This window comes from Vespula vulgaris, chromosome 19, assembly GCF_905475345.1.
Source record: "Vespula vulgaris chromosome 19, iyVesVulg1.1, whole genome shotgun sequence".
Classification (NCBI taxonomy): domain Eukaryota; kingdom Metazoa; phylum Arthropoda; class Insecta; order Hymenoptera; family Vespidae; genus Vespula; species Vespula vulgaris.
This window is the reverse complement of record NC_066604.1, coordinates 3,174,208-3,202,127: the sequence shown is the minus strand read 5'-3', so window position 1 is coordinate 3,202,127 and position 27,920 is coordinate 3,174,208. Positions and strand designations below refer to the sequence as shown.

The 27,920-nt window shown below is 29.3% G+C and overlaps 5 protein-coding genes across 15 annotated transcripts; 1 reads left to right on the top strand and 4 right to left on the bottom strand.

Moving 5' to 3' along the window:
- Positions 1–112: 112 nt before the first annotated feature.
- LOC127070849 (ubiquitin-conjugating enzyme E2Q-like protein CG4502) lies at positions 113–3,319 on the bottom strand. Of its 3 annotated transcripts, none has more exons than XM_051009364.1 (4): positions 3,074–3,319; positions 2,377–2,757; positions 1,869–2,276; positions 113–1,721 (listed from the first exon to the last, which is right to left on the bottom strand). In XM_051009364.1, the coding sequence occupies exons 2-4, from the start codon at positions 2,632–2,634 to the stop codon at positions 1,593–1,595; spliced, it is 795 nt and encodes a 264-aa protein (XP_050865321.1). In that variant the 5' UTR covers positions 2,635–2,757; positions 3,074–3,319; the 3' UTR covers positions 113–1,592. The 3 variants fall into 3 exon arrangements, with proteins under 3 accessions (XP_050865321.1, XP_050865322.1, XP_050865318.1); XM_051009365.1 differs by having other exon boundaries at positions 2,377–2,752; XM_051009361.1 differs by having other exon boundaries at positions 2,377–2,741; positions 3,074–3,318.
- LOC127070848 (transmembrane protein 231-like) lies at positions 3,089–5,566 on the bottom strand. Of its 2 annotated transcripts, XM_051009359.1 has the most exons (8): positions 5,327–5,566; positions 4,961–5,208; positions 4,710–4,873; positions 4,511–4,633; positions 4,216–4,423; positions 3,989–4,139; positions 3,309–3,514; positions 3,089–3,237 (listed from the first exon to the last, which is right to left on the bottom strand). In XM_051009359.1, the coding sequence occupies exons 2-7, from the start codon at positions 5,112–5,114 to the stop codon at positions 3,376–3,378; spliced, it is 939 nt and encodes a 312-aa protein (XP_050865316.1). In that variant the 5' UTR covers positions 5,115–5,208; positions 5,327–5,566; the 3' UTR covers positions 3,089–3,237; positions 3,309–3,375. The 2 variants fall into 2 exon arrangements, with proteins under 2 accessions (XP_050865316.1, XP_050865317.1); XM_051009360.1 differs by lacking the exons at positions 3,089–3,237; positions 5,327–5,566 and having other exon boundaries at positions 3,368–3,514; positions 4,961–5,284.
- Positions 5,567–5,635: 69 nt separating this feature from the next.
- LOC127070842 (transmembrane 9 superfamily member 2) lies at positions 5,636–10,633 on the top strand. Of its 2 annotated transcripts, none has more exons than XM_051009353.1 (15): positions 5,636–5,926; positions 6,421–6,488; positions 6,617–6,710; positions 6,784–6,919; positions 6,999–7,120; positions 7,241–7,364; positions 7,439–7,578; positions 7,667–7,843; positions 8,130–8,274; positions 8,396–8,573; positions 8,732–8,891; positions 8,989–9,140; positions 9,226–9,337; positions 9,416–9,587; positions 9,683–10,633. In XM_051009353.1, the coding sequence occupies exons 1-15, from the start codon at positions 5,789–5,791 to the stop codon at positions 9,748–9,750; spliced, it is 1,986 nt and encodes a 661-aa protein (XP_050865310.1). In that variant the 5' UTR covers positions 5,636–5,788; the 3' UTR covers positions 9,751–10,633. The 2 variants fall into 2 exon arrangements, with proteins under 2 accessions (XP_050865310.1, XP_050865309.1); XM_051009352.1 differs by having other exon boundaries at positions 8,118–8,274.
- Positions 10,634–10,853: 220 nt separating this feature from the next.
- On the bottom strand, positions 10,854–16,437 carry LOC127070841 (apoptotic chromatin condensation inducer in the nucleus). 4 transcript variants are annotated; one of them, XR_007784712.1, is made up of 10 exons: positions 16,270–16,437; positions 14,314–15,646; positions 14,146–14,233; positions 13,949–14,065; positions 13,678–13,870; positions 13,370–13,599; positions 13,058–13,285; positions 12,743–13,000; positions 12,238–12,415; positions 10,854–11,759 (listed from the first exon to the last, which is right to left on the bottom strand). XR_007784712.1 is itself a non-coding variant. In XM_051009348.1 (10 exons), exons 1-9 carry the CDS (start codon positions 16,271–16,273, stop codon positions 12,296–12,298), a joined length of 2,571 nt encoding a protein of 856 aa, XP_050865305.1. In that variant the 5' UTR covers positions 16,274–16,437; the 3' UTR covers positions 10,854–11,759; positions 12,266–12,295. The 4 variants fall into 4 exon arrangements, 3 of the variants coding, with proteins under 3 accessions (XP_050865305.1, XP_050865306.1, XP_050865308.1); XM_051009348.1 differs by having other exon boundaries at positions 12,266–12,415; XM_051009349.1 differs by having other exon boundaries at positions 10,854–12,415; positions 13,370–13,581; positions 16,270–16,436.
- A 446-nt stretch (positions 16,438–16,883) lies between these two features.
- On the bottom strand, positions 16,884–27,100 carry LOC127070837 (CD109 antigen-like). 4 transcript variants are annotated; one of them, XR_007784711.1, is made up of 27 exons: positions 25,149–25,407; positions 24,747–24,939; positions 24,443–24,667; positions 24,115–24,365; positions 23,839–23,997; positions 23,523–23,694; positions 23,266–23,457; positions 22,944–23,179; positions 22,749–22,869; positions 22,521–22,664; positions 22,332–22,451; positions 22,195–22,249; positions 21,004–21,226; positions 20,489–20,606; positions 20,209–20,395; positions 19,968–20,128; positions 19,746–19,884; positions 19,532–19,650; positions 19,328–19,467; positions 19,035–19,254; positions 18,585–18,962; positions 18,358–18,507; positions 18,098–18,273; positions 17,829–18,000; positions 17,621–17,723; positions 17,262–17,531; positions 16,884–17,168 (listed from the first exon to the last, which is right to left on the bottom strand). XR_007784711.1 is itself a non-coding variant. In XM_051009339.1 (27 exons), exons 2-27 carry the CDS (start codon positions 25,624–25,626, stop codon positions 17,326–17,328), a joined length of 4,425 nt encoding a protein of 1,474 aa, XP_050865296.1. In that variant the 5' UTR covers positions 25,627–25,647; positions 26,874–27,100; the 3' UTR covers positions 16,884–17,325. The 4 variants fall into 4 exon arrangements, 3 of the variants coding, with proteins under 3 accessions (XP_050865296.1, XP_050865295.1, XP_050865297.1); XM_051009339.1 differs by lacking the exon at positions 25,149–25,407 and adding exons at positions 25,562–25,647; positions 26,874–27,100 and having other exon boundaries at positions 16,884–17,531; XM_051009338.1 differs by having other exon boundaries at positions 16,884–17,531.
- Between the last annotated feature and the right edge of the window lie 820 nt (positions 27,101–27,920).

Genomic DNA, 27,920 nt, shown 5'->3' with positions numbered 1-27,920 from the left:
GTGTGATCGATTGCTATTCTTTTTTTTTTATACTAATGGAATATGTAATATTTCCAACATCAGTTTTTATAAATGTACATCTAACAGTAAAGACAAACTTGTATAAAATGTGTTCTCTTTTCTCTCTCTCTCTCTCTCTCTCTCTCTCTCTCTCTCTCTCTCTCTATCTCTCTCTCTCTCTCTCTCTCTCTCTCTCTCTCTCTCTCTGTCTATATTATATTTCATTGAGAATCACCATTTATCACTATATATTAAAATTCATTGAGAATCACCATTTTTAAAACGTATGCATTAGAATTTATATATTTGGCAATTTTCAAAATTCTAATAATTTTGTTTCTTTTTCTTTTTTATTATTTTTGTTTTTTTTCTTTTTTATAATATTAATATAATAAATTGCACATGGTAATTGTATATTTCCAAAAATGTTGAACCTTTCAAATTTTTTATATGAAAGTTCTTATTTGGCACGTATACAGTATATATATATAATCGTTCCATGATTAGCCAAATGTTTACTTGAAAAATTGGTATCAATATGATGTATCCTAGAAAAATTCTATATTTTCTATTTATATTTACCGAACTTGAAAAAATTACTTCAAAGATATATATATGTATATAACAGAATTTTCTAAAATCTGTGCAGTTTCAACAACAAAACCTACAAATACACATTATCATATGCATATATATATATGTGTGTGTGTACATATACACACACGCGCACATATATATATAATATTCTCTATAACATTTTTAATATTGGAAAAAATCGAAGAAGAAAAAATGCAATAAACAGTTATTTAAAATATAGATTGTCAAAATTGAGATCATGGAAAAAATTAATTGGAAACTCTTTTTTCTCTTTCTCTCTAACGACATATATATAAAAAAAAATATTATTTCACTTTAAAGATGCATCAACGAATAACACATTATACGTAAATATTCTAATATTTCTTTTTTTATATATTTATAGATATATATTTTTTTTCTACTTTTAAATATATTTGTACGATCATTCTCTATGACTAGCACATAAATAGAGAAATCGAAATGTAAAAACGGTAGTTTTAATTTGACTTTTACGAAGAACATCGTACGCTTGCTCTAAGTTCGTGTGGGAAAATATATATTATCTGATAAATGTGCATAAGTGTTTTTCGTGAGAAAAACACCATGATCAAAAGTGCTAGATTTTCAAATCATGATCCAGCACGAATATAATGTACACGATAATCTCTCATGAAATTATTTACACAAGATGCACGCTTATAACGAAACTCTACCAAGAAGATTGTAGATCATGGTGCATCACATTTTTTTCTATTATTTTGAATGCATCGATTGAAAAAAAAAGAAAAGAAAAAAAACATAAACAAGAAAAATCGACCTTCTCTAAACTTCTTCAATCTCTTATATCATTCGATAAAAAAAATTTCTTACACGATACCTTCGGAAATTCGACAATCATACAACTATGATCTGAATAGAATAATTTGATAAATATAATAAATTCAACGTAAGAACGTTGAAAAGAGTATCGAAAAAATAATTAAGATGATATTACCCGATCGAGATCATTAAGATCAGCCTTCTGCAAGTGGAGGCGTAACCCAACCATATTTCTCGTGAGTTTTAACGAGATTTCGAAAAGATTCTTCAGCAGATCGCCGATTGAATTCTTTATTGGTCTTTGGTTTTCTTGCAACGCGTCCCTAGAAAATTGAATCTGTATTTATCATGTTCATAGAACGAATAAAAAAAAAGCAGAAAGAATAATGAAGTAACACACAGAGTAATAGAGCATATCTTATCAAACATTAGTAATATATACGCATGAGATACGTGGATTATTTCCTCACCTGTCCCTTAACGATACTAGCAGCAAACTGTGTGATAACAGCTTCGATCGTATATGCACTGGCCCATCCTCTAGGTGTTAGAAGTTCCATACATATAGCCCCACCTTCCATAACAAATCCTTTCTCAATTTTCGGCGAGATTACCCTCACGAATGGAGGCGCGAAAGGAAAGTTTTCTGGAAAGACTACGTGAAGAAGTATGTAAGGTATCTCGAGTTCCCGCATATCGGCAGCTAGCTCGCTTTCTGGATCGATTTTGTGAAGTCTCACGTGCCACTCAAATAGATTATCATTGACGAGTTCTGCGGTAAAGGTTGCATCTCGGCGATGTTGAGTTCTTTGGATCTCACTGAGCTCTTTCATCAAACGACGTAATCTAACTCCTTTCTCTGGGATGCCCATGTTACCCTATAAATTTATTACGAGATCAAGTGAACGATAAACGAACAAAAATTCTTTGCTCTGTAATAAGATTAATCGGTAGTAATTCAAATATCAAATGAAGTACCTGAGAGGAAGTACTGGAAGACTTCTTTGTTTTGAAGAAGCAACTACCATGTGCGGTATGACTGGTGCCTGGATTTTCAGGCATGGAACTATCAGACGGCGTGACCGCATCAGGCCGATGATGATGACGACCGAGTAACCGTCTCGAAGGTGAATTTGTCGAGCTATCACTTGCACCTTCCTGTTCAGTAAGCTTTTCCGACGATCGGAATAATTTCCGAAAGGCAGCAACTACTTTCTCCTTCGATCTCGTAGACATGACTCACTCGTCACGATAGATAAAACGTTCCTTTTTTGAATCGTTCGTCCCTGATCTGCCGTTTATGATATCGTCGATTCAAAAGGATATCTTATCCGATAACGATCCTACAACAAACCTAAGCTGATACAAAATGTGTCACAATAAAATAGTGAAAAACGTTAGATAAAATTATTCGAAATTTAACGTGAATTTCATTTGAAACATTTGTATAAATATTTTTTAATACAATACAATCGGTAGAGTGAACTCTGTTTAATAAATTGATTAAAAAGATGCAGGTGTAAATCGAGAGGATCTATACAAACGAAATAAATCTATTATAAAACACAAGAAAAATGTGATCTATTTAAAACGTAAAAAAGAAAAAAACTGAAGAGAAACGTGATAATAAAATTAATTATACAAATATAAATCTGGCTAGATAAAAAATTATCACCTTTTTCAATAATATCTTCGCCGAACATAATGCGTGACTAGTCGCATATCTTCTCTTCGTCACTCACGATCCATTTTTTCTACGATTCGCCGGTCAAATTCGTAATAACGTGAATCTCTTCTTCGTAATGTTTCAGGATCACTCACTCGCTCGTTTTATGCTCCCTATGAAAGAGAGATGGAGGGTAGATAATGCTGAGTAGTAAATAACGCTAACGTATAGGAATTATACTGACTATGGTGTATATGTATTTGCGAATGGAACAAACGAGTGACATACGCGGTACAGCGCAGTCTCCACCCTCATTGAACAGAGTAGGACGCCTTGTTGAGATACGGATGAATGCTTGGAAGGGTTGACATGGTCGGTAATGCTGCTTCGAAAGAAACGCCTGGACATCGACGACTCCCCAATATCGATCCATTCAAAGCGCACCTTTCGCTGTCAAAGAAACAAATGAAACAAACTTATATTCATTTTCTATAATATTCATTCGATTATACGTTCATTTTATATTTTATATGCACATATATATGTATGTATGTACGTATGTATGTATGTATGTATGTATGTATGTATGTATGTATGTATGTATGTACGTATGTATGTATGTATGTATATATACACACATACACACGTTATATATATAACATTTTTGGTATGTAAATACAAACATACGAAAAGATACTCATTCAAAAAAGATTATAACAAACATTGGTTTCTTAATTAATCAGCTATGTTTGTGGCGCTAAATTACGAAATCGCCGAAATGTGAATATGTGTATTTAATATTATTATCTTTTTTATTTAATTTTCCACGGCACTACAATGTATGAATTTAAATATCGATTGGAGAATAAAAATGTTAGAATATAATTAGTTAAATAAACAAATACGATAAAGCATGATATATACTGTATCCATGCCCATTTCAATTCTTCCCATAAATTAGGTTGATAGTATATTAAATGATCTTTGTAATGCAATTCTCCTTGGATTGTAATCATTTCTTGATTAGAAAATCCTGATTGAGTGATTACGTGGCCATTAGTAATTTCAGCTGAAACTAATAGATTATAAAGATATAAAAATTCATTCATAAATTTTATAGCTTTGGACACAAAATGCAATATAATGCTTACACTTTTTATTAATACTTTGAGATAACAATTGCAGCAATGATCTGTCTGTTAACTCTATACTATGATTATATATCTCGTATAAATGATCGCTATGAAGAATGCCTCTCTGTTTTAATTCCAAATCAGCAATAAAAGAAATCTTCTGTGCATCTTGATGTAATGTATGATCAAATATTGCTAATGATTGAATAGAGCTTTCAAAAATTTGCTGTTAAAGAAAAAATATTTATCACAAAAGTTATATTTTATATTGATGTTTAATAAACAATATGCATGAACTCAACTAATGTCTTACCTTTAATTTAAAATTAAAAAATAGAAAGAACCTTATGTTCTTAATCGGCGAATCTGTATAAAACTGAGCTTCAAACTTTAATATATCTTTCTTACCATCGTTGTTTGTATCTATTTCTTGTACCTTAAAAATATATATTTATTCTAAGGTAGTATAAAGTATACAAAGTAGATGAATTAAAAAACATTAAAAAGAAAACCTTTATGATTAAACAATCATCAGGAATATCATTCTCTTTATAAGTAGTAAAGGTAGAACAAACTATCGGAGTCATTTCTATGCCTCTCTCCATTAATAATAAATATTTATATTGAAAAGATATGTCTGATGTTTCTGTATGAGTTTTTGTTTTTATCCAAAATCCTAAAAACAGACTAATCTTAGTAGTCTTTCCAATTTTGATGTTATAATAAAGCAAAAATCACAATAACGTTATATCAAAATTTATACCTCCTGAATTAAACATTAAAAAGAACGGAGTAATTATTGACATCATAACCAACAATAACACGATTAAAGAGCTTAAAGAATATATTCTAGCTTTATATTTATAATAAATAGAACTCGAAAAAATTTCAATCGCAGTCATATCGGAGCTCAGCATTCGTTTTGTTAATATTTATTCGTTGCTTTGGTAACAACCATTGACAAGAGTTCTCAGTCATTGAGTGACAAACGCCATCTTGTATAATAAATACCTGGCATAAAGTTCATATTCTTATTATTAGATGGAAACTTAGATTAATTATTATTAGCTTTCAATTATATTAAAATTCATATATTAATTTTTTTTTCATTAATATATTAAATAATTACATTTACTCGATTTGTTCTTCAGAACAGATCTCCGCAAAAAATGAATTTCTATCTTTCTTCGTTTTTATTATTATTATTATTATTATCCAATCGATAATTTTATTTTACTTTTAATTATCCAATTAAAATGCATTAAATTTTTTTATATTATTAGAAACAAATTTTTTATTTAAATACAATTTTTATTTTGCTTTAATAAATGATTAAAAAGCAACATCATATATTGGCGGCAAATTTGAACGACGTTAGTTCACTAAGAATTCTTAAATCGTATGAGTGCATGACGTGTCATGGCACCTTTCGAGATTTGATGTTCGTTGCGATATAATGTTCCATGCGATTGACAAACGTGTGTAACGGAGTTACGGGACGGGAATTATTATGAAGTGATGCGACTAATCATTTAATGTAGTATCCAAAATACGATTTTAGTAGACAATAGATACTTTACATTAAAAGTGAATGATAATGGCGAGAATATTATCGATATGGCTGTTGTGTACGCTCTACGTAGTTAATGAAATATCAGCATTTTACTTGCCCGGTTTAGCACCAGTAAATTTTTGTAAAACTGACGACGATTCTTCGAAAAACTGTAAGGTATATTATCTTTTCATTAATTTCTCGATGCAAAAAAATTAAAAGAACGTTTTTTCTGCGTATATTTGGTTAAGATCGCCAATTTGCGTTTCATAATGATACTTTGTTCTAATGTGAAGTATCTTATCTCTTTGATTCACGGAATTACATTTCTTACAATTCGCGATATTTATCTAGTAATAGAAATAAATCTAAACAATGTATTCATGAAATCGTTTTTCAATTATTATTATTATTATTATTATTATTATTATTATTATTATTATTATTATTATTATTATTATCATTCTTTTAATATTATTTTTTATAATCAATAAATGTCATTTAATGTCATTATTAATCATCTTTGATGGACATTTAATGCACTACTTTAATATTTCAAATAAAATTTAATAACAATAATTACTAGTTAATGATGAAATAAATATTAAATATTGTTATCGTATATTTTACACCACTTTTATAATTAATGAAATCTTTGATATTTTTTTTAGTCTGAAATCAAATTATATGTTAATCGTCTCAATACCGAGAAATATGTTATACCTTATGAATATGATCGGTAAGTAAAATAAAAAATTTTTACTTAATTTCTGAATATTATATATTAACATGTACTGTTTAGATAGATTCTAGAAAAATCTCTTTTATTTGTATCATGCCTTTTTAATAACAAATTCTCTTTATCAGATTTGACTTTTGTACTGCGGAAAAAGAAGAATCTCCAGTTGAAAATTTAGGGCAAGTAGTCTTTGGAGAGCGAATTCGTCCTTCTCCATACAAGGTAAACGAATAAATGTAATTATTTTAAATTGCAATAAATATAATATTTAATATAATCTATATACCTTTTGTAGTTGAAATTCTTGGAACCAATTTCATGTCAAAAAGCATGCAAGAAAGTTTACACAGGAGGAGAAGACGCTTCAGAAAAGAAGTTGCAATTCCTTAAAAAGGGTATAGCACTTAATTATCAACATCATTGGATCATTGGTAAATATCACTACCATGAGAAATTTATTATTATTAATAATATTATATTATTACTTACTTTTATCTTTTTATTTAATAGATAATATGCCAGTCACATGGTGTTATCAAATACAAGATGAAAGACAATATTGCAGTACTGGTTTTCCAATGGGCTGTTTTACGAAGGAACCACGTTCGCAACAGGATACCTGTAGCATTAATGTATGCATGAGTAAACATCATTAAATTCAAAAAAATTCATTTAATAATGTTTATATAATAAGAACATATTTTTTATATATATATTATACTTAAGAATATTTCCGATATTCTTGTTATTAGGGTCCATATCACAACCCAAAAACATATTATTTATTCAACCACGTAGATCTTAACATAACATATCACAGTGGAGTCAAAGAAGAATGGGGAGCGAGTTTCAAAGCAAATGGTGGTCGTATTATTTGTAAGTTTTGTGATATCTCTATTAAAAAAAAAATTTTAGTTGTATATAAATTAAAAAATTTTCTTTTCTTATAGCTGTAAAAGTTATTCCTCGTAGTATCAAACACGAAAATGGCCTAAATTGTGATAGTAAAAAAGCCATGGATTTACCATATGGTGATCTTCCTGTTGGTCAAAAATTGGAAATAACATATTCGTATTCTGTAACATTTTCTGTAAGTTTTCTTGACTACGTTGTTACAGAAAAAAATATAAATTCTTAATAATCATTTTACTGCTTTTTACATAATGTTCTAATTACAGCAAGACAATACAATCAAATGGTCATCCAGGTGGGATTATATATTAGAATCAATGCCACATACAAATATACAATGGTTTAGTATCCTGAATTCATTAATTATTGTCTTATTTTTATCTGGAATGGTGGCAATAATAATGCTTCGTACATTGCACAAGGATATCGTGAGATATAATCAGGTATATATACACATATACAACATTGTGAGAATCAAATACACTAGGACGTTTTTAAGATCTTATTAAAATATTATAATTTACATTGCTAGAGTGATTCACATAATTTACTTCTCTGGTAAACCTTCACTTTGTTTCTTTCTTTTCCCCCTTTTTTGTCTTTATTTTTTTGTTATTTATTTTTTTATTTTTTTAATACGTTCGAAAGTGAAAGGTTCCAAAATTATATTATTATATGAAATGATGATATTTTTACGTTTATGTTGCGATAATGCAGGCCTACTTCCAGATAGAGTCAGGAGAGGATGCACAAGAAGAATTTGGATGGAAACTAGTACATGGTGATGTCTTCCGACCACCACGTAAAGGAATGTTACTTTCAGTTTTACTTGGATCGGGTATACAAGTCTTTTTCATGACTCTTGTTACACTAGGTAAGAAATTCAATGATTTTATACATGAAATTTGTATATTATTAAAACATGAAAATAACAAACTTTTCTAGTTTGCTTTTTCAAAATTAATCACCTGATGCATCGTTTCGATTGATTACAGCATTTGCTTGTTTGGGTTTTCTGTCTCCTGCTAATAGAGGAGCATTAATGACATGTGCAATGGTATTGTATGTATGTCTTGGTACCACAGCTGGTTATACAGCTGCTCGAATTTATAAAAGTTTTGGTGGAGAAAAATGGAAATCCAATGTATTGCTTACATCAATGCTAAGTCCTGGGTAAAAAAAAAAGAAATGACTTTATCTATGAAAAGAAAATTTCTTATATTAACTTTTTATTCTAATTATTTGATTTCTTCGCGCGCGCGTGTGTGTATTTATATATATTTGTATATATTTGTATATGTGTATATATATATTTTTTAATATAATTTCAGGATTGTTTTCGGTTTATTTTTTATAATGAACTTAATTTTTTGGGTAAAAGGAAGTTCAGCTGCAGTACCATTCAGTACTCTCATTGCCCTTTTAGCATTATGGTTTGGTGTTTCCGTTCCACTAACATTTATTGGAGCTTACTTCGGATTTAAGAAAAGGGTAAATATATATAAAAAATATGTTACATTGTATATAAACATAAAAATTCAAACAAATCCGATACTTGCAAATTCTCATTTAATATCTATAATTATAGTCACTGGAGCATCCAGTAAGAACTAATCAAATACCAAGACAAATACCAGAACAAAGTTTTTACACGCAACCAATACCTGGCGTAATAATGGGCGGTGTTTTACCTTTTGGCTGTATATTTATTCAATTATTCTTTATTCTTAACTCACTTTGGTAATTAATATTTTACAACTATTTTATTATTAATTATTCAAGTAATAGAATTCGCATAAAATTTCTATATTTTTATTTTTTTCAGGTCTAGCCAAGTGTATTACATGTTTGGATTCCTTTTCCTAGTATTTCTAATACTTGTGATTACATGTTCTGAAACTACTATCTTATTATGTTATTTTCACCTTTGTGCAGAGGTAATTCGCATGCATTCAAGTTTATGATTTTATAATTGTATTTTTTTCTACTATACAATAAAAATTTTATTTATATAGGATTACCATTGGTGGTGGCGCAGCTTTTTAACATCAGGTTTTACAGCTTTTTATTTGTTGATTTACTGCATACATTTCTTCATGACAAAATTAGATATTGAAGATGCCACATCCACGTTCCTTTATTTTGGATATACTCTGATTATGGTCTATCTGTTCTTTTTACTGACAGGTAAATATTCATTAGTTACATATTGTTGTGATATAATAACAAATATGTTTAAATATTTTAATAATGATAATGATTTTACTCAAATGTTACCACAGGTTCAATTGGTTTCTTTGCTTGCTTCTGGTTTGTGCGTAAGATCTACAGTGTTGTAAAAGTTGACTAATTGGACAGTTAGTAACCAAAAGTATAAATATAAAATGATTGTGGTACAACAAGATGAAATGAATGATAACAAGAATGTCCGATAGTACAATGATCATTTGTTATTCATATATAACTTATGTTCAAGTTATTCAAATCCTCTTATTTCAAATATTATTGTGTAAAAAAATAACATTTATTTTACAATAATATTTGATTAAGGTTTCATTCACAATTTCATAAGATAATTTAGGTATGAAAATATTCAAGAATAAAAATCGACTATCGACCATTCTTAATAAATTTTGTACAACAAATAATGAGATGCGAGCAAGCTTGCACGCACATCGCACTCCGTATGAGTGTAATCTAATATTATGATATTGTTTCCAAAATGTTTTAGTGATGTACCAATTAATTTATCAAAACATGTCTGTGAAGAGAACATTACCTATAGTATTTGGCCTACACAAAACTAAGAAACAAAATAAAATACAGGTACCACTGTTATGTTTCAAATACATTGTACTTTTTCAATTTATTGTCGCATTAATATTATTAGAATGATTTTTAGTTACTATAAATATCAACAAACAAAATAATATTAATTCTATTTAAATATTTATCGTGAGAAATATACCTTAACAAAATAAAAAATACTTTTTTTTTATCATTTCAATCTATAAAGTTAATATTAAATTGGAGAAGCTGCTATGATAACAATGTTTCTATCTGAAAACAAAAACTATGTAAACGATTTTATTTTCTAATGAACAGTATTTATAATTCGGAAATATTTTATTAGTGTAATCGATATGCACATTATTATAACAATTTTGTAAATTAAAGCCATTTAAATATTAGTATTAATGATGTTATTGATATGAATAAAGATATCAAATAAGTTTATGTACATATTCCATTAAAACCGGACAAACAAATAAACTTTCGATGTGAGATAGTACTAGAAGCATATGAATACGTATGTGTGTATGTGTGTGTGTTCCTAAATATATGTATGATGTATATATATGTATATATGTATATATATATATATATATATACACACATACATACACCATATTTAAATAGAAGTAAAGAATGGTATCAATTATTAGCCAAATGTATCACTTTCTGAACACATGTATATTTTGTAAAGTATTACTTATTGTTTATATCTCATCTACAGGTAAATAACAATCTCCCAATTGGTATACTGTAAAAAGTAAGCGGTAAAGATACTTCATGTCCTATCGTGTTTTACATTTATTGATAATTTTACACATGTCACATTATGGAATATTTAATATTATTATATATACAACGTGTGTTTCTCCTGCACGACTATTTGGCAGGTACAACACTAGTGTTTTTCGTGTTTGACTACCACATTTTATAGTGATAGGGTCATAATGCATTAACTTTGAGTAAAGTTAAAGCAAACAAGAAAGTGGATATTATAGAAAGAAACTCTTTTTCTTTTTTGTGTCTGTTTTCACATTCACATTTTTAATCAATCGACAATATTGCAATTTTCATGCGTAGTATTATTGCTATTCACGCGTCGATTCAAATAGTTGACTAAAGTTCGTTTCATAGAAAAAGAGAAAACGAATAACTCAATTCAACGTTACGCTTCACAAATACAATGTCCTTTTCGTTATTCGACCAATAGAGTTTTTTTGTTTTTATATTAATTTCTCTCTCTCTCTCTCTCTCTCTCCCTCCCCCTCCCACCCTCTCTCTCCCTCTCTCTCTCGCTCTCTCTCACTCTCACTCTCTCTCTCTCTCCCTCCCTCCCTCTCCCTCTCCCTCTTTATATTCTCTTACGATTCCCACGTTGTGTGTGTGTATACTCGTGATGTGCAGCATTACGAGTAATATAGTTTTTATCGCATCGTATTTATACGATGTATTTTGCAGAGAAAATGATGCAGTGCCTGTCCTGTACAGATGATCAAAACACAGTGCCACACTATCGAATCTGTTCTATTGTTACCGCCACTCTGTCGAATAGTAAATGTTGTTGACCTGTAAGAAGTAAGGTTTAATGCTCAAAGCTGAGGTGTCAAGGAACGAAGGAAATTATGGAGCGTCATCATGCAAGAGGAAACTCTTTCACTGTCGTTAAATGAATCGAAATGAAAAATTAATAATCGTTCCCAGTAATCCCAGTAATCTTAAAAAAAAAATAAAATAAAATAAAATAAAAAAAAAATTAAAAAAAAAAGATCCAAGTAATGCATATAATAATAAGATTATTTTGTGACTTGTTTTCAAAGAGAAAGAATAACATTTAACAAATAATATTAAAACACTAGTGCAGCAGCATCGTTATAGATTTTCAAACAAATTAAATAAAAATGAATCTTAATAACACAAGTGACAAAATAAAATGTAAATTCGATGAATATGAACTGTCAGTTCCTGAAATTATTCTTTTCTTTTTCTTTTTTTTTTCTCGATCGATAACTGTAAAAATGTCCTGTATGCAAGTTCGTCAAAGTACGTTTTTGTTTACGTCAGGAAAAAGGTACGTTTATCGGAAATGGCGATCTGCAAATTTTCTATTTTCTTGGACTACGACGGCGTCGGCTGTCTCTGCTTCTTTCAGTACGTCTCATCTCTTCTAATCTGCGTGCGTGCTCGGCCATATGCTGTCTTCGCATTTCTTCCTTTACTACTATCTGTGTTCATGAAAGATGTACACATAATGTTATAACATCGAAAATACCTGAATACACATACACACACACACGCGCGCGCGTGCGCGCGTATCTCAATCAATTTAAGGTTCTTCCGTAATTAGTCGTATTGTATTTTCTCTTTTAATCGTCTACTTAATAATTGTTAGAAGAAGAGAAAACGTTAACGCCAATATTGCTAATGTGTAAATTTTGTTACTTGTTAATCATAAGAAAGATTTGTATTAGAAGAACCTTATCCTCTATTACTTTTATTCTATTTGATAATCTCAATTCATGAATAAATATATTGTCTTAAAAAAAATGTACCTGTTCATTCGTAAGTGGTAACCAATATATGCATGGTGTCGCCTTTGTTTTTCTGAAAAGATCGTCTAAAAGTTTAGCCGGCGGTGGATCATCCTCCTTCTTTTTAAATTTCCTTGCGGGAGCTGGAAGATGTGCTTCCAATGCGGGACTCCGACTTCTTCTTCTTTTCTTGTCTTGCTCTTTCTTGTCTCGTTCTTTTTCTTTAACATGTTGTTGCCCATCCTCCTTACCCAAATCCCATTCTCTAACAACGACCACCTATATCCAAAAGTCGATATAATTTTCATTCATATAAATTTCAATAATTGTTCATACCTTCGCCGAATTTGTTCTCTCTTCGCGATTCCAATCTTGTTGCCAGGAATCTGCCGTTAAAAGTTGTTCCGTCTTACGTGAAACAGGTTGATCTTTCGATAATTCTCTGGCCAATTCCATGTCATCCTTAGTTGCATATTCAACATGAAGTCTTTTCGGATTTGACACGGGCCAAGATATACCATGTAACGCTTGCCTTGTTTCGAATGCTTGATCCTCATTGGCATACTAACAAAATCGAGAATATAACGTTTAAAGAGCTATATTTTAAATGTTAATCAATGACGAATTAAGAGAGAATTCTTGACAAACCTCTACAAAACATTTAGATTTAATTCTATCCATCCAAAATCCGTTTTCAACGATCGTACCAGTACGAGAAAGGAGTTCTTTAATTTGATTCAAAGTAAACGGACGAACCAGATTTTTTATCAAAAGAATATTTGTAGGCTTTGTCGCTGGTGGACTGGGTGACTTCACATGCGGAGGTTCTTTCACGATGGAAATCTTCCGCCTTGCTGCTACTAAATCAAAGTTTAAGACTATTAATTCAAATCCAATATAGTAAGATCTTGTTATCAAATAATTATGTAAATTATCGATGAAACATAATTTTGTACCTATATGATTGTCAACTTTTCCATCTCCTTTTTTTGCAGCACCATTCTTCTGCGCAAGAATATCTTTCGGCTTTTGATCATTAATATCATCGTTAAGCCATTTTTCATTGTCTTTTTGATCTCTTTCATCGTCATCATCTTTCGACAAACGTACTTCATTGATAGATAATGGTTTTGCACCTGGTACTAGTGCCTATTGTACAAACAATATTGATACAATTAATTGTTTAACATATAAATTATCTAAAGAAGTTTTATTTATTAATATTACCTTGAGAGAGTCCGTTGAAATCGAAAAGGACGGTGCGCTATCCGTAGACAATGCAGTTCCCCATCTTCGCTTTCTTGGTACGGATTTAAACTCATTATCTTCGTTATTGTGATTTTCCTAGAGCAAACGAGTTTTTATTATTTGGATCTAGATTTTATCAACTAAAATTTATAGAATATTACAATGATATATTGTACCTTAGTTTGATTATTGGACTCGTTATTAGCATTTGAATCAGTATCATCTTTTTTTGTGTCATTTTTGTCAGCCAATATTCGTGCTGAACTAAAAAATCATATTAAAAAACGTATTAAAATACATTCTAATTTCTCGAAAGATATATAATATATCGAAACAATACTTACAATGATCTTTTCAAATTAACTTTCGCAGGTTTTTGCATTGATGCCTGAACTTGCAAATCAGCCGATGGAACGTGTTCCTGCTTTTCAGTTTCATTCTCAGCTTTTGGTTTAGTCATTTCGGAATGTTCAACTTCGATATTGATGTTATTTAACAGAGGATTAGATTTTGGTTCTGGAGATCTTGATTTATCTTTTTCTTCACATATATCTATTGTATTTGATTTTTCTTTGTGAGTAAAAGATTCTTCGATTTTCCTTTCAGCAGGCTGTTCATCTTCGGAATCAGGCGTTTCAGAATTAGAGGAATCTCTATATTTATTTCTATGCTTTCTGCGACTAGCACGCGATGCTGTTCTGTTGCTACTGCAATCAATTTTAGTATGTTTCTCATCATTTGATTCAGATGATGAATCTGATTTATGTATTTTCCGTTTATCTTCTTCTTCGTCATCGGTACTAGCTTCTTTACAGACATTTTCAACACTGGCTTCTTTGTCAAATACTTCAGGTGGTTTCTGGTCAATGGTTTCCTCAGGCTGGTCTTCCTTAGGAATATCAGCTACTATTTCCTCTGATATATGATCGCCGTTTGAATTAAGAACCGGAGTGGTTGTACTACTTGGCTTACTGGGCTCGCTATGAAGATTTTGGTTGGAACAACTAGCCTCATTTGAATCACCTTGCTGATCTATGTTTGGTTTATCGTCAGACAAGTTGGCTGAAGTGGTTTCAGGCAGGATCTCCTTGCTATCACTTACCTCTTCGTTGGAGTCCTGACCTGGGTATGAAGAGGAGGGATCATACGGCTGTTCAATGCCACTGGACATTCTTGTACAAGATACCAGCTGCTCATCTGCCGAGTCAACCTCCCCTGCACCTCCCTCACCACTTTCTTGCCACTTGTTCGACTTTTTCCTACTTAAAGAGGCATCCGATGATGCTTCTGATGTATTACGTTGTCTGCACAACTTCAATTTTTGTATTTCGCCGGGGGATGCATCGGCTCTTGCCACTTTCCAAACAGAATCACCGTTATTGTCCTCCTCGGCCTCTGGTGATTGTGCCTTGATATCACCTTCAGTGGATGAAACTTTTTCTTCATGGCTATCTGATACCTGCTCTAATTCCTTATTCTGAAGACATGTCTGTACCTGAGACTTTTCAGTTTCTTTTGTACAAGTAGCACCCACTGTAGTTGCTTCAACATTATCCTTCTCAGGTGATGTAGATAGTGAATGTTTTCCACGCCTGCGAGTTGATTTTCTTGTTGGTTTTTCAACTTTTTTTTCTGGTGTTGCTTTAGCTTTATTTCTGTCACTCTTGCGCCTCATGCCTAAAATACATAAACACTATTATATACCATATAATACATGTACAGTATCAATATTGACATCCTTACATCACATTATAATAATATTTATGCATTAAGACTCTAAATGATATAACAATTAAAACAGAATATACATATGCTAACACGCCGATCCTAAGTTATGTAAATTTATAACAGTTTATTTTTGTAGATCACACAATAATTTTTTTATTATATCTTATCATTTTATTAATGATACCTTACGCAAACACTAATATAAATTTTAATTTGATAAACACACGAGAAATAATACCAACACATTACATTACACTATAACATTACATTGTACATAAAATAGCTTAAAGTTTTCTCAGACACATTATATTATTGGAGTAATAAGAAAATTATTATACTTTATGATATATATCTTTGGATGTAGAAATCTAATTAATTTTTAATATAATGAAAATTATTTTTATCGTAACGCAAAAATTTCTGGCATGATTTTACTAGAATTAATCAATGATAATCGTATCAAATATTAGACGGTTTTGCATTTAAATGATTAGCGTTTATGAGCGGCAGTTTGTGGTTACCCGAGAAATCGCGGGAGCACTTTTAGATATTAGTAGCTTATAGAAACTTACTCATAAATGTATCCCGTCCGCGGGTAATACTTCTACCAAAATGTAAAGTCCCTTCCAAGAGCTTCACTGAATATAAATATTACGCTTCAACAGAAACAACGATCTCAATGACGCTATTAACAATCGGTCGAGCTACCGTACTCGCTCGATCAAGCATGGACATCCTTAACTATATAAGATAGGACCTTCATATTAAATTTCTTATTTTTAACAGCGCACCTATTGGAGAATATTTGTACTACTTATTGAAAGAAGATGGACGTCATAAATTGACTGTCATGATAAGTAATTACCGACCGAGGTAGTTTAGTTTATTTTATAAAATATATTTTAAAACTCGTTAAATATTTTTTTCTTACTTGTTTATCTGAAATATTCATTAATATGATATAATAAAAATATTGTGTCATCATACAAAAAAACCTTAGGATTTTTTTTATTTTCATACGATTGAAATATCTTTATAAAAATACTTTTGTGTCAATCATTTTCACAAACCATTGGAATAAATAAAAAGAAAAATAATATTTATTTCTTTTCGCATTAATTAAATCTTTCATAACGTAAACACATTCAGTTAAAAAAAAGAATATTGAAAAAATATACACGTAGCATAATATTAATAACAGTAACTTTAGTAATGTTTTACAATATATTTTTAAATGAATTTAAAATTAATTTCTTACATTAACTATTCTGCTTTGTCTGTACGATGATATTATCTCTGCAACTTGAAAATTGCAAATTTTGTAAATCTGAAAAGTACTTTGGTCAGCACTTACGTATAAAGTATATAATATATATCAATGTTTCTCAAACTTTGTAAATTTAGTCGATTGTCATGACTTTCTCTATTAAATAAAATGATACTTATTTCTTTGGATTTTTCCATGTAAACTCTGAAGATAAAAAGAGGTAAAAAATAAAAAAATATTTCTATCCACAAAAATATTGGATATTTTCATCGAACATATAATTTAAGAAACACTGACCTATGCTTTTGTGTTATGTCACTTGTAAATATTACGTATAAATGTGATCTCGCTAAATCTATATTTACAAATATTTATAAAGTGCAACAGAAAACAAAACAAGCAAGAATTTCACGTATGCATCTATACAGAAAGATGGACCAACAGATGCACTAGCGTTATCTTTCCTTTTATCAGGTTGCGAGAGACAAACATTCTCACATTCTTCATCCTCGCATATATCACAAAGTGATGCAACTCGTGGTTCATAAAAAACTCGTGCTCTTCTCGCTAATATATTTAAAAGATTATATTAATATGTTAATTATAATAATAATAATATATATATACACATAATAAGAATTTACTTAAGAACTTACATGAATCATAATAATCATATATAGATACAGGTACTGGTTTCTGTTTAGCTACTTTATGTGTCCTATATGCAGATACAGTAGGACAATACTCGTGAATAACCATCTGTAACATTGCATTACATTTTAATAATAAATAATAATCTAAAAAAATAATGAGATTTTTTTATAATATACTATATCTTTTTGGCAAGTGTAATGATATGCAAACCTTATCAAAATACAAAACAACCATTGTATCGCCGTTTTTGGTTTCCACTCGTTTAACATTTTGCGATACTTCAAGACTAGGTAAAGAATCCCTATCAACTGTAAAACCTGATGGCAAACTAATTTCCATAACAGCCATGTTACTTTCATTAGCTTCCTTTGTTGGTACAAATCTGTTATACATAAAATATCAATATTATTTACAACGAAAGTTTGTGTACATGAACTTAATTTTTTTAGTTTACTTATAATATATAAATGGTTACATACCCAGAACAAATAGATAATTGTAAATGATTCGCATTAGAGTTTCGATCTACCTGAGGGTCTAAAGTAAATAGCGGCCAAGCACCAGTTACGTTCAAATTATATTCGTATGATACTTGAACTATGGCAAATCCATTACCGTTGGCAATGATATTAACGAAACGAGTTTTTTTTGGAAGCTATACATTAATATTATATATATAAAGATATAATCATATATTTTCTTATAAATAGATATTGTATTGTACAAATTAAAAACTTACAATTTGTTTTTGAAGTATCATAGAATTGCGAGAATTTATACTCAGTTGATTTTGTCCTCCTTCATAGGCCAATGTGACGAAAACAGAATTGTCTTTTACCATTAATTTTTCACCTAGTTGTGCTAACGCATATATACCTATCACAGTGTCCTAAAATTAAAACAAATCCTTGTGTTAAAAACTAAACAGTCTCTTTCTTTTTTTACGAATAATATATATAAACTTACTTGAGTCGATGCAAAACCACCTTCTGAATTTCTTTGTTTGACCAACCATTTCATTAGGGGTATAGATTCAGCAATCAAGTTCCTCCGTAAGTACGTGAGTAACGCGTAAGATGTCATTTCCACATCTACAGAGCGAGGTAAAGAATGCCATGGATTTTTGTCATCTTTTGCAATTGGTTTACTCCACCATTTAATATCATCTGCTGTCAATGCTTTCGATTGCAATGCGTAAAATGCATTAGTCTCATATGGATGTTTTGCCAAATTTAACACATACGTGCATATACTTAAAGCGTATGGATCGTCCAATTCGTCCATGTTTCTGACTATATAATCGACACCTTTATTTATATTGTTCCTATATTTTTCTATTGCATTCTAAAGTAAAAAACATATTTTCATATTTATTAAAAAAGAAAATAATATTACATCTTATATAAACATACTTACTGGATTTTCAAGAAATGCAATAAGTGTAAATGCTGTTAACGCAAGACCTTTTGCAGCTCCACCTTGCATATCACGATGACTGACTCTTCCTACTTCAGGAAAACTACCATTTTCAGCTTGATTATTGGATAACCACTGCAGAGCTTCGTCTATTACTTTGTTATCGATAGTTATATACTCTGTTGCTTGTCTGAATGATTTAGCTACAAATGCAGTAAGCCTGAAGAAAAAAAATGAGAATAAAAATCCATCTTCATATATCACAGAAAATCCAAAATAATTTTTTATTTTACCATGTACTTCCATTAGAATCAGACATGCCGAATGCACTGAATGATCCATCATCGTGTTTATATGTCAATTCTTGTTGATAACCAATTTCTAAATATTTCAATGCTTTAGCCTGTATTGCTTGTTTTAATTGATTCGTGCTCTAAAATTATTTCAAAGTTATACGCACAAGTCTATAGAAAAAAATATTAATTTAATTAGATTACCTTGAGATAATTTAATATAACAATATTAGGCACAAAATTCAACATATTTTGTTCGCCGCATCCAAATGGCATTTTAATCAAATTTGCTAAATTAGGTATACTAGGACCCAGGATATCACCTAAAAAATTAATATTTCAAAATTTATAATTATAACAAAAAAAAATCTTAATAAATAATTACAATAAAAAATATAAAATGTATGAATATTATTACCTACTGCAGATATTACAATATGTTCTGAATCTACTACTATATTTCTAGGCATCTCAATTGTAATATTCGTTTGTATATTTCTTGTATTTCTTAAATCTAGAAATATTGCCTTATTTGCATATTGTGTTTCACCCTCAGACTAAAATATGTGAAGAACATGTTACATGTATATATATTGCATTATTGAAATTATTTTTTTTTTTATTAATAAAAAAGAGTTACCTTTACAAGTAATTTGTGCTCAACACTATCCCCTGCTAATGGACTATGGGCTGTAGCTTTGATTGTTATATACCCTAATTCTCTTGGAATAATCATAAAAGATACACTTGCACCAGAATTGGCTTTAATTTCTACTTTCTTCTTGCGATATAATTCTAATTCTATATAAAGAAAACATATTTGTATTATACATGATATTGTTCAACTACTTAAATAAAGAAAATTTTATTAATGAATTTACTTGGTGTGTCATGGACTTCGTTGGAAATTTCCGCAAATTCAAATTGTCCAGTATTCTCTAATAGGACATCAGATACCACATTTTTATTCATGTAATTAAATACCACAATTTGAATTGCTACGATCTCTCCTCTTATTACAGAATAAGGCAAATCCATAGAAATAAAAAAGGGTCTAAAAACTTTTAGCTAAAATAATATTTATCATATTATTATATATATTAAATTATTATATAAACTATTTTAATATAATATAGCAGAATATATATAATATATAATAACCTTTCTTGGTTCTTTAATGAGACCTAATCCATGTACATCACTTAAAGAGAATGCTGTAAGCACCCATGATGTTATGGAGTCTGGTACGACACGTCGAAACTCTGTTTCTCCTTTGACCCTAAAAATTAGAAAAACCTTTGTTTGTTTTTTCCTTTATAAAAATTCAATATTTGAAATACCAACATAATCTGTGGTAAGTTATGTTGTGTGCGAGAGTTTATAAATTTTCATTTGTATAAAATATGTGTGTAAACTTTTTTGATGAGAGTGTGAAAAATTAATAAATAACTATAGCTCTAATTACATTGATAGTGGCAATACTACAAATAAATTTAAGCAGCTTCAGTTCCTTTCTTCCTGCGTTCTTTACATATACATAAAGACGAGATTTACTGTGTATAACATAAAAGAATATTATTTACAGAAAAATATGTATGTGTGTCTATAAGTTTGATATAGATGAAATATACACGAGCATGCACATACATAGAAATATACAAGATACAAATAAATACCCTGAAGAGAAATTTGTGAAAAGCCAGGTGTTTAAGATGTCATGCATAAGGAATACACGGGGCTTATTCCAAACAGGAGGTGGGATGCGAGAGAAGGCATAAGGACCTGCCAATGGTGGCCTTGTTGCTAATCTGAGCGTTACGGGTGGACCAAGATCTGGTCGAAACGTAGACGCTCCATGAGACGAGCCTTCTAGCCTACCTTCCCAATTCCCTGGGTATCCTGTAATTTAACTATATGTATTCAAGATGATTATATAACAGATAACATGAATGTTACACAATGTTCACATGGCTGTAAAATAATTTCAATGTCAATATACATAATTCTATATCAAAAGAATTAGATTTTGTATATTTTTATTCTATGACATTTTATAAAAAAAAATAAATTTAAATAAAAAATTATATTTTTTCATAAATTATTAAATCTGTTAGAAATAATATTTTTAATTGCAGGATAGATACATGTATAAAACATGTTATATATATATTTGTTATAAAAAATAATTTTATTTAATCATTCATAGCAATCCAGAGCTAAAATTCAATTAGCGAGTTAGCACAAGCAATTAATAATACCTTTTTATGAAAATTGTTAATAGAAGTAAGTTCATCCTCACCAAGCATTAGAAAGCAATTTTATATTTGCAGACTAGCAGTATTTGTAACTAATAATTATGATTATTATAAATGAATGAAATGAAATAGTATCTGTGCATATTGCAAAATTGTAAATTTTTATAAACTAAAATAAAAAATAAGTGTATCATAATTTATTAATTAATTGGCATTACCCAGCATCAATCATTTCCCAAAGCCAAGTTTCAGGGAAATTCTTACGAACAGTGACCTTCTTGGTTGAAAATGTAGCTTGGTTGAAATGTAGGCTTGTAGGAAGAGCAGGAACATTTAAATCCATTGCTGCCATGCTAGCTCTGTAGTATACTATGCACATACAAGCATTGTTAAATAATTAGGATTAACGTAATAAATAAGCATAATAACAAATATTCAGCTCACTAGAGATTTAAGGAGTAATAATAAATATAATTGATTCAAGTTAAATTAAAGATAAGTATAATCTAACTATACTACATTATATGTACCAATGTTACAGATATAATTATGTTAAATAAATATACAAATTATTTTTTAATTTAATTATGTAAGATGAATAAATATACTTACTTGGTAATAAATATTCAAAAAGATATCCATTTGTAAGAATTGCAGCACCAGTTTTCTAGTAAATAAATTTTATTTTCAAATTTTTAAATATATGGGAGAAAGTATGATATAAAATATTAACTACAGTTGATATTTACCTGAAATACATCATCAGCTGTACCTGATCCAGGTCTCCAGAATGAACGATGAAAATCGAAATCTGAATATGGAGATTCTTGAATCGAATCATATGATTTTAATTCTTTTTCCACTTGCTCCTGTAAAATATATTAAATATGTATTCATGTACATATTTTAGTTTATTGTTTATTAAACATATTACATACATAAGAAATATCATTTCCTGATTTTAACAGAAGAGATCGTTGATCAACACCTAATATTCCTAAATATGAATTTGGTTTTGAAGAAATTGTCAAACTGACATCCTTCCCTGGTTCGACTTCTTCTGGTGTCACTTTAATGTCAACCTTAATCCCAAAAAAAAATTAATATTTTATTATTATATTACAAATCATAATTACATATTAATAATGAGATAATAAACCACATACAAAATTTTGTAGTGCTCCTTCGAGTTCCACATCTAACGCATCTGCAATAACTTCCCCATCATCTCGAATATAATATACAATTACATGTGCTGTGGGTGCCATAACATATGTGGCCAAAAATCTGAAATTTATATATTATGAATTATGAATTATTTATAGAGAAGTTTGCACGTGAATGTTATACCATTCACTTACTTAAATTTTATATTATGTTTATCTTGTCCATATACAGAACCTGCATCTAAAATATCACCACGACCAAGCACTTCGTAACTTAGATATTTAAGCGGAGTTGTGGAATTAACTTCGATCTCAATGTCGCGATTTACCATAGGATTTTCGGTTTTTAAAATGGCTTGTATATATTCATTACTACGTGACATGGCTTGATTTGTACTGGAAAACCACTCATGTAAATTTAAATATTGTGCCTAAGAAAGTAATTAAAATCAATAATTTATTAATTATTATTAATTATTAATTTGAAAAATTGCTTATATGCTACTTATCTTCGTACCTCAATATTAAGTGGAACAGAAATATCATCTTTAGCCATAGGTGGATAAAAATCTAATTGTATCATGCCATGTTCATCTAGAAAACGTGTAATATTGGAGAAAGCTGATTGATTATAAGTGTATCCATAAGCTATTAGAACAGGATTTTTTGTATCTTGAACGGGGGCGCCATCATGATAGGCCAATTTAATCTGAAAATAATTATGATATATATAATTTATAAATTAATATATATAATATAAAAAATTTTACTTACAAATGCTGTATATTTTAATCCTGGCTTATAATATTCAGATGTTTTTATTAATTCCATAGTATATTTATGTTTATGGAGTGTTATTTCAACTGAAACATTTTGTCTTCTACCTGTTAATTCTTCTTCGACTGTAGCTTCAATTCTAATAGGTCTTTCATTCTCATCTGTAAGTCTGTGTTATCAAAAAATATAAAAAAAAGCTATAGTGTATATATATATAAGTGTTTTTTTATAATATAAACTATATAATTTATATATTAATATATATACACATAAAATATAATTTGAATAGTTATAATTTTTTTTTTTAATATACCTGAGCTCTGTAACAATATCAAAATCTACAGTAATTTTTCCATCAATAGGCATAACTTTTCTTACAGGTTGTTGAAAAATTGGTTGAATAACTCCCGAAAAAATATTTGGATAAGCAGTTATAGTTGCTTCTCCTTTGACAGGCTTTCCATAAGTATATCTAAAGAATATATATTATCATATATGATCACAAATATATTTCGATTATATTGTTGTATAATTTATTTTTAGTTCGTTTATTTATTTTGATTACTATTTACAATAGTTTAGTACTTACTTTGCACGAACTGTAGCAGTAATTTTTGATTCTTTAAAAGTTGAATGTTTGGGTGCATCAATAGTTACTTCAAATTTAGGAAGTACATACTCAGCAACTTCAAATTCTTTTTCAAACATTTGATCATTGATATTAACTATAATCTTCCAAGTGCCTAAAACTGGAGACATGGATAATTCAAGTTCATTGCTAAAGATCCCACGTGTTATTTGTGGTCGTTGCCATTGTTTAATACGATTACCACCTCCATCCTATAACAATCATCAATAATTTCTATTAGTACAATATTTTTATTAGACCATTTATATATATTAATAAGTATACTTACTGTGATATAAATATCTACTTGACGTGTAAGACTTGGTCTTAATCTGGAATCTAATATAAGACAACGGAACATGATTTTATTACCAGGTTTATATATTGCCCGATCTGTTTGTATAAAAACAGAATAACTCTTATGAACATATTGTACATCTGTCGAATTAGCAAATTTTATGCCAGATAAACTATGTGCAAAAAGTGTATAACGTCCTGGAGAAGTATCTCCAACCTGTTAATATATAAATAAAAAATTGAAAAATGCTATGTATAAATAATATAGAAACATAACGACTTTTTATTATATATACCTCTAATCTCACAATTCTTGTAGAATATGGTTCTACAGTAACAGTTTGAGAGACATTAAAACGATCCCCATTATCAAGATTTCCAAACAATTCTATATATACACTTGAAGGTGTTGAAATACCAACAGTGCTTACTGTAACATGGTATTCAGAATCAGGACGTACTATCCTTGGTGCGATAACAGCATAATACCTTAAAAATATAAAATATTTATACTGTATCTGTATAAAGAGAGAGAGAGAGAGAGAGAGAGAGAGAGAGAGAGAGAGAGAGAGAGAGAGAGAGAGAGAGAGAGAGAGAGAGAGAGAGAAAGATAGAGAGGGGAAAAGAAAAATTATAGTATTAGACTTCATTAACAACCTGTTGCTTTTCTATTGATCAAACAATAAATATTCACTTACGATTTTTTTTTCTGATTATGAGGATCCAAATAGAAAAAAGTAGTAAAAATAAAAAACGATGAAAGAACCGCAATAAAGATATAAACAGAGTAAGCAAATAGATTAGTTAATTTGGAATTCAATTTGCAATACATTATTTAATTACTCGAAAACATAATACTAATGAAAAAAATAATATACTTGACATTCGATAGATGAAACTCGTGACGACGTTAAGTTGTATCAAATGAAAATCAACACAAACATTAGTCACGAACGTAGTACTGCGTATAGTAGATTAACAATGGCATCTAACGGGGATTCCCGCCAATATTCATTGTGATTACTCATTTTCGAATATTCTAGTTTTTATTTTATTTATAAATAAATGCATTAAATCAGAAATAAATATACTATTGAAATTAATTACGTACGATTCAGCTAATATATTGGTTATTATTCCCAAAAAAAGAAAGCTGCATAAACATAACCAATCCATTATTATTGAAATATTTCACATCTGAAACACAAAAATTCATAGCTCATATTAATTTCAATTATTGCAGATATTAATGTTGTCTATATACAATTCGTCTTTGTATAGAAAATTATTCGTTATGTCATGTTCAAGATAATTAATCATAATCGTGCGCACACACGATGTATGTACGTAATAACATATATTCAAATGTATATACATAGAATACTTTTCAACCGGGGTTTTTCCATTTTTTAATTGTTTCTTATTATTATGAGATTGAATTTTTCCAAGAATGATTGCATAATCTTCATGTTTAAGAAGAAACTTAATTATATCCTGTTTATAAATTATTAACAAATATGTCGAATATACAAAGTTCAATCAATTTCACTATACGAATCATAAAAATATAATATTTAATAAATTATGATCATTGTAAATAAAATTACAATGATCGTAAAAAATAATGATAATACAACATTCGGGTGATTAGACATTAAGAATGTTAAAAATTATAAATTATATTTTATCGCCCATATAACCTAAAAAACAAATGTTTTTATAATCTTAAATACAATAAATAATTTAAATCCTTTCAATGCTATAAAGGAACATAATAAAATAGAAACTGCTATCTACTGTGTGACACTTTCGTTAGTGTCAAGCAAGATATTTTAAAATAGTCGCTTTCTCATACATACACAGAGAAAAAGAAAAAGAGAGAGCTTATATACTGGAATAAATTATAAATACGGTCGTCTCTTTTCTGAATAAATTTTTTCTATTCTGTCTTGTATTTGCTTTAAATTATTTCCGAACATAATAATAATGATAATAAGCTTGATTCTTATAAATCATCAATTTAATACGATTTTCTTAATTATTAATTAATTAAACATAACAATTATATCATGAAGTAAATATACTATTATATCATTTAAATTACAAACAAATAATAATAGAAATACGAAATATATTAAAAATTCCCACTCAAAAATAGTCTACTAAAATAAAATCTTGTTGCTCTCAAAACTAAAAAAATAATATTTAATTATATCAACTCGTTATGGATATCGTACAAAAAGAAAAAGAGATAGAGATAAAAAAGAAACATAATCTTCAAGCTTAATCAGGTTACAGCGACAAGAGGGCTTCACGCAACACTTCCAAAGACCTAGTTTGTACCATCGAGATCATTCCCGGCGCTGAACCATGAATCCTTTCGGAGGACAACGTCATTTCGTTAAATAAATAGAATGACTCACCAGCCGTTGATGTAATGCGTTTCCGAATGCCACCTTTAAAAGGTGCTAAGGTATTTTTAAAATCTTCTTTTGGATTTTTTAAGTATAATTTTGATTATATCTTGAACTTTAAAAGATAAGCAAGAAGTTGAGGATAAGAATAAAGGTATATCAAAGAGCAATGACAACAATCCTATTCAAGTCATCCGGTTCTATTGCCGTCCCAAACGACGGCTGAATGTATACTGACGGATACTACCAATCATGGACGCAAGAAACCGGACGATCTGGCTTTCCCTTCCATTTCTTTCTCTCTCTCTCTTTTTTCTATCTGTCTCTGTCTCTCTTTCTTTCTCTTTCTTTCTATCTCTATCTCTATCTATCTCTCTTTATATTTCTCACTCCTTCCTCTTTCAGTAGCCACGTCTTTACCGTTAGAGGAATAACGACTGGGTCTACCATCATACTTGAGTTTCTTGTGTTTTCCTCTTATACTATTTCTATTTTGAAAAGAGAGACAAACGTTATCAACGATTTGCCTTTGCTTAGTTTCTAACTTACGTCATCAATTAATATATTTCAAAGAATATTTTGTCGGTGAAGTAGACCGATGCTGCGTCTGCATTTACAAATGAAGGTCATCCTCCTGCATAATTTTTTTCGTCAAGACAATGGACTTCTCATTAATTGTTTTTTATTTTTTTTTATTTTTCATCTTTATTATATGTGAAGAGGATGTGATCAAAACGATTATCTAAAAGGAAAATTCAATAAATTATTTACATATTTTCTAATCGTCGATTACAATTGAACATGCTACCTGCTTGTAAAGAGAACATCGATTGTTTTATAATTGATTGTATAAAAGATATAAATACAATCTAAAATAACAGAATACAATAAATGATATGAAAGACTGATTTACAGAGACTTTAATGCGTGTACATGCAGTATTGTAAACGGATCACTAGGTTTTTATTCGAATGCATTCGAACTTTTGTCTAATTATATATATATATATATTTTTTTTAATTGTAGCAATAATAATTCCATAATATAATATTGTTA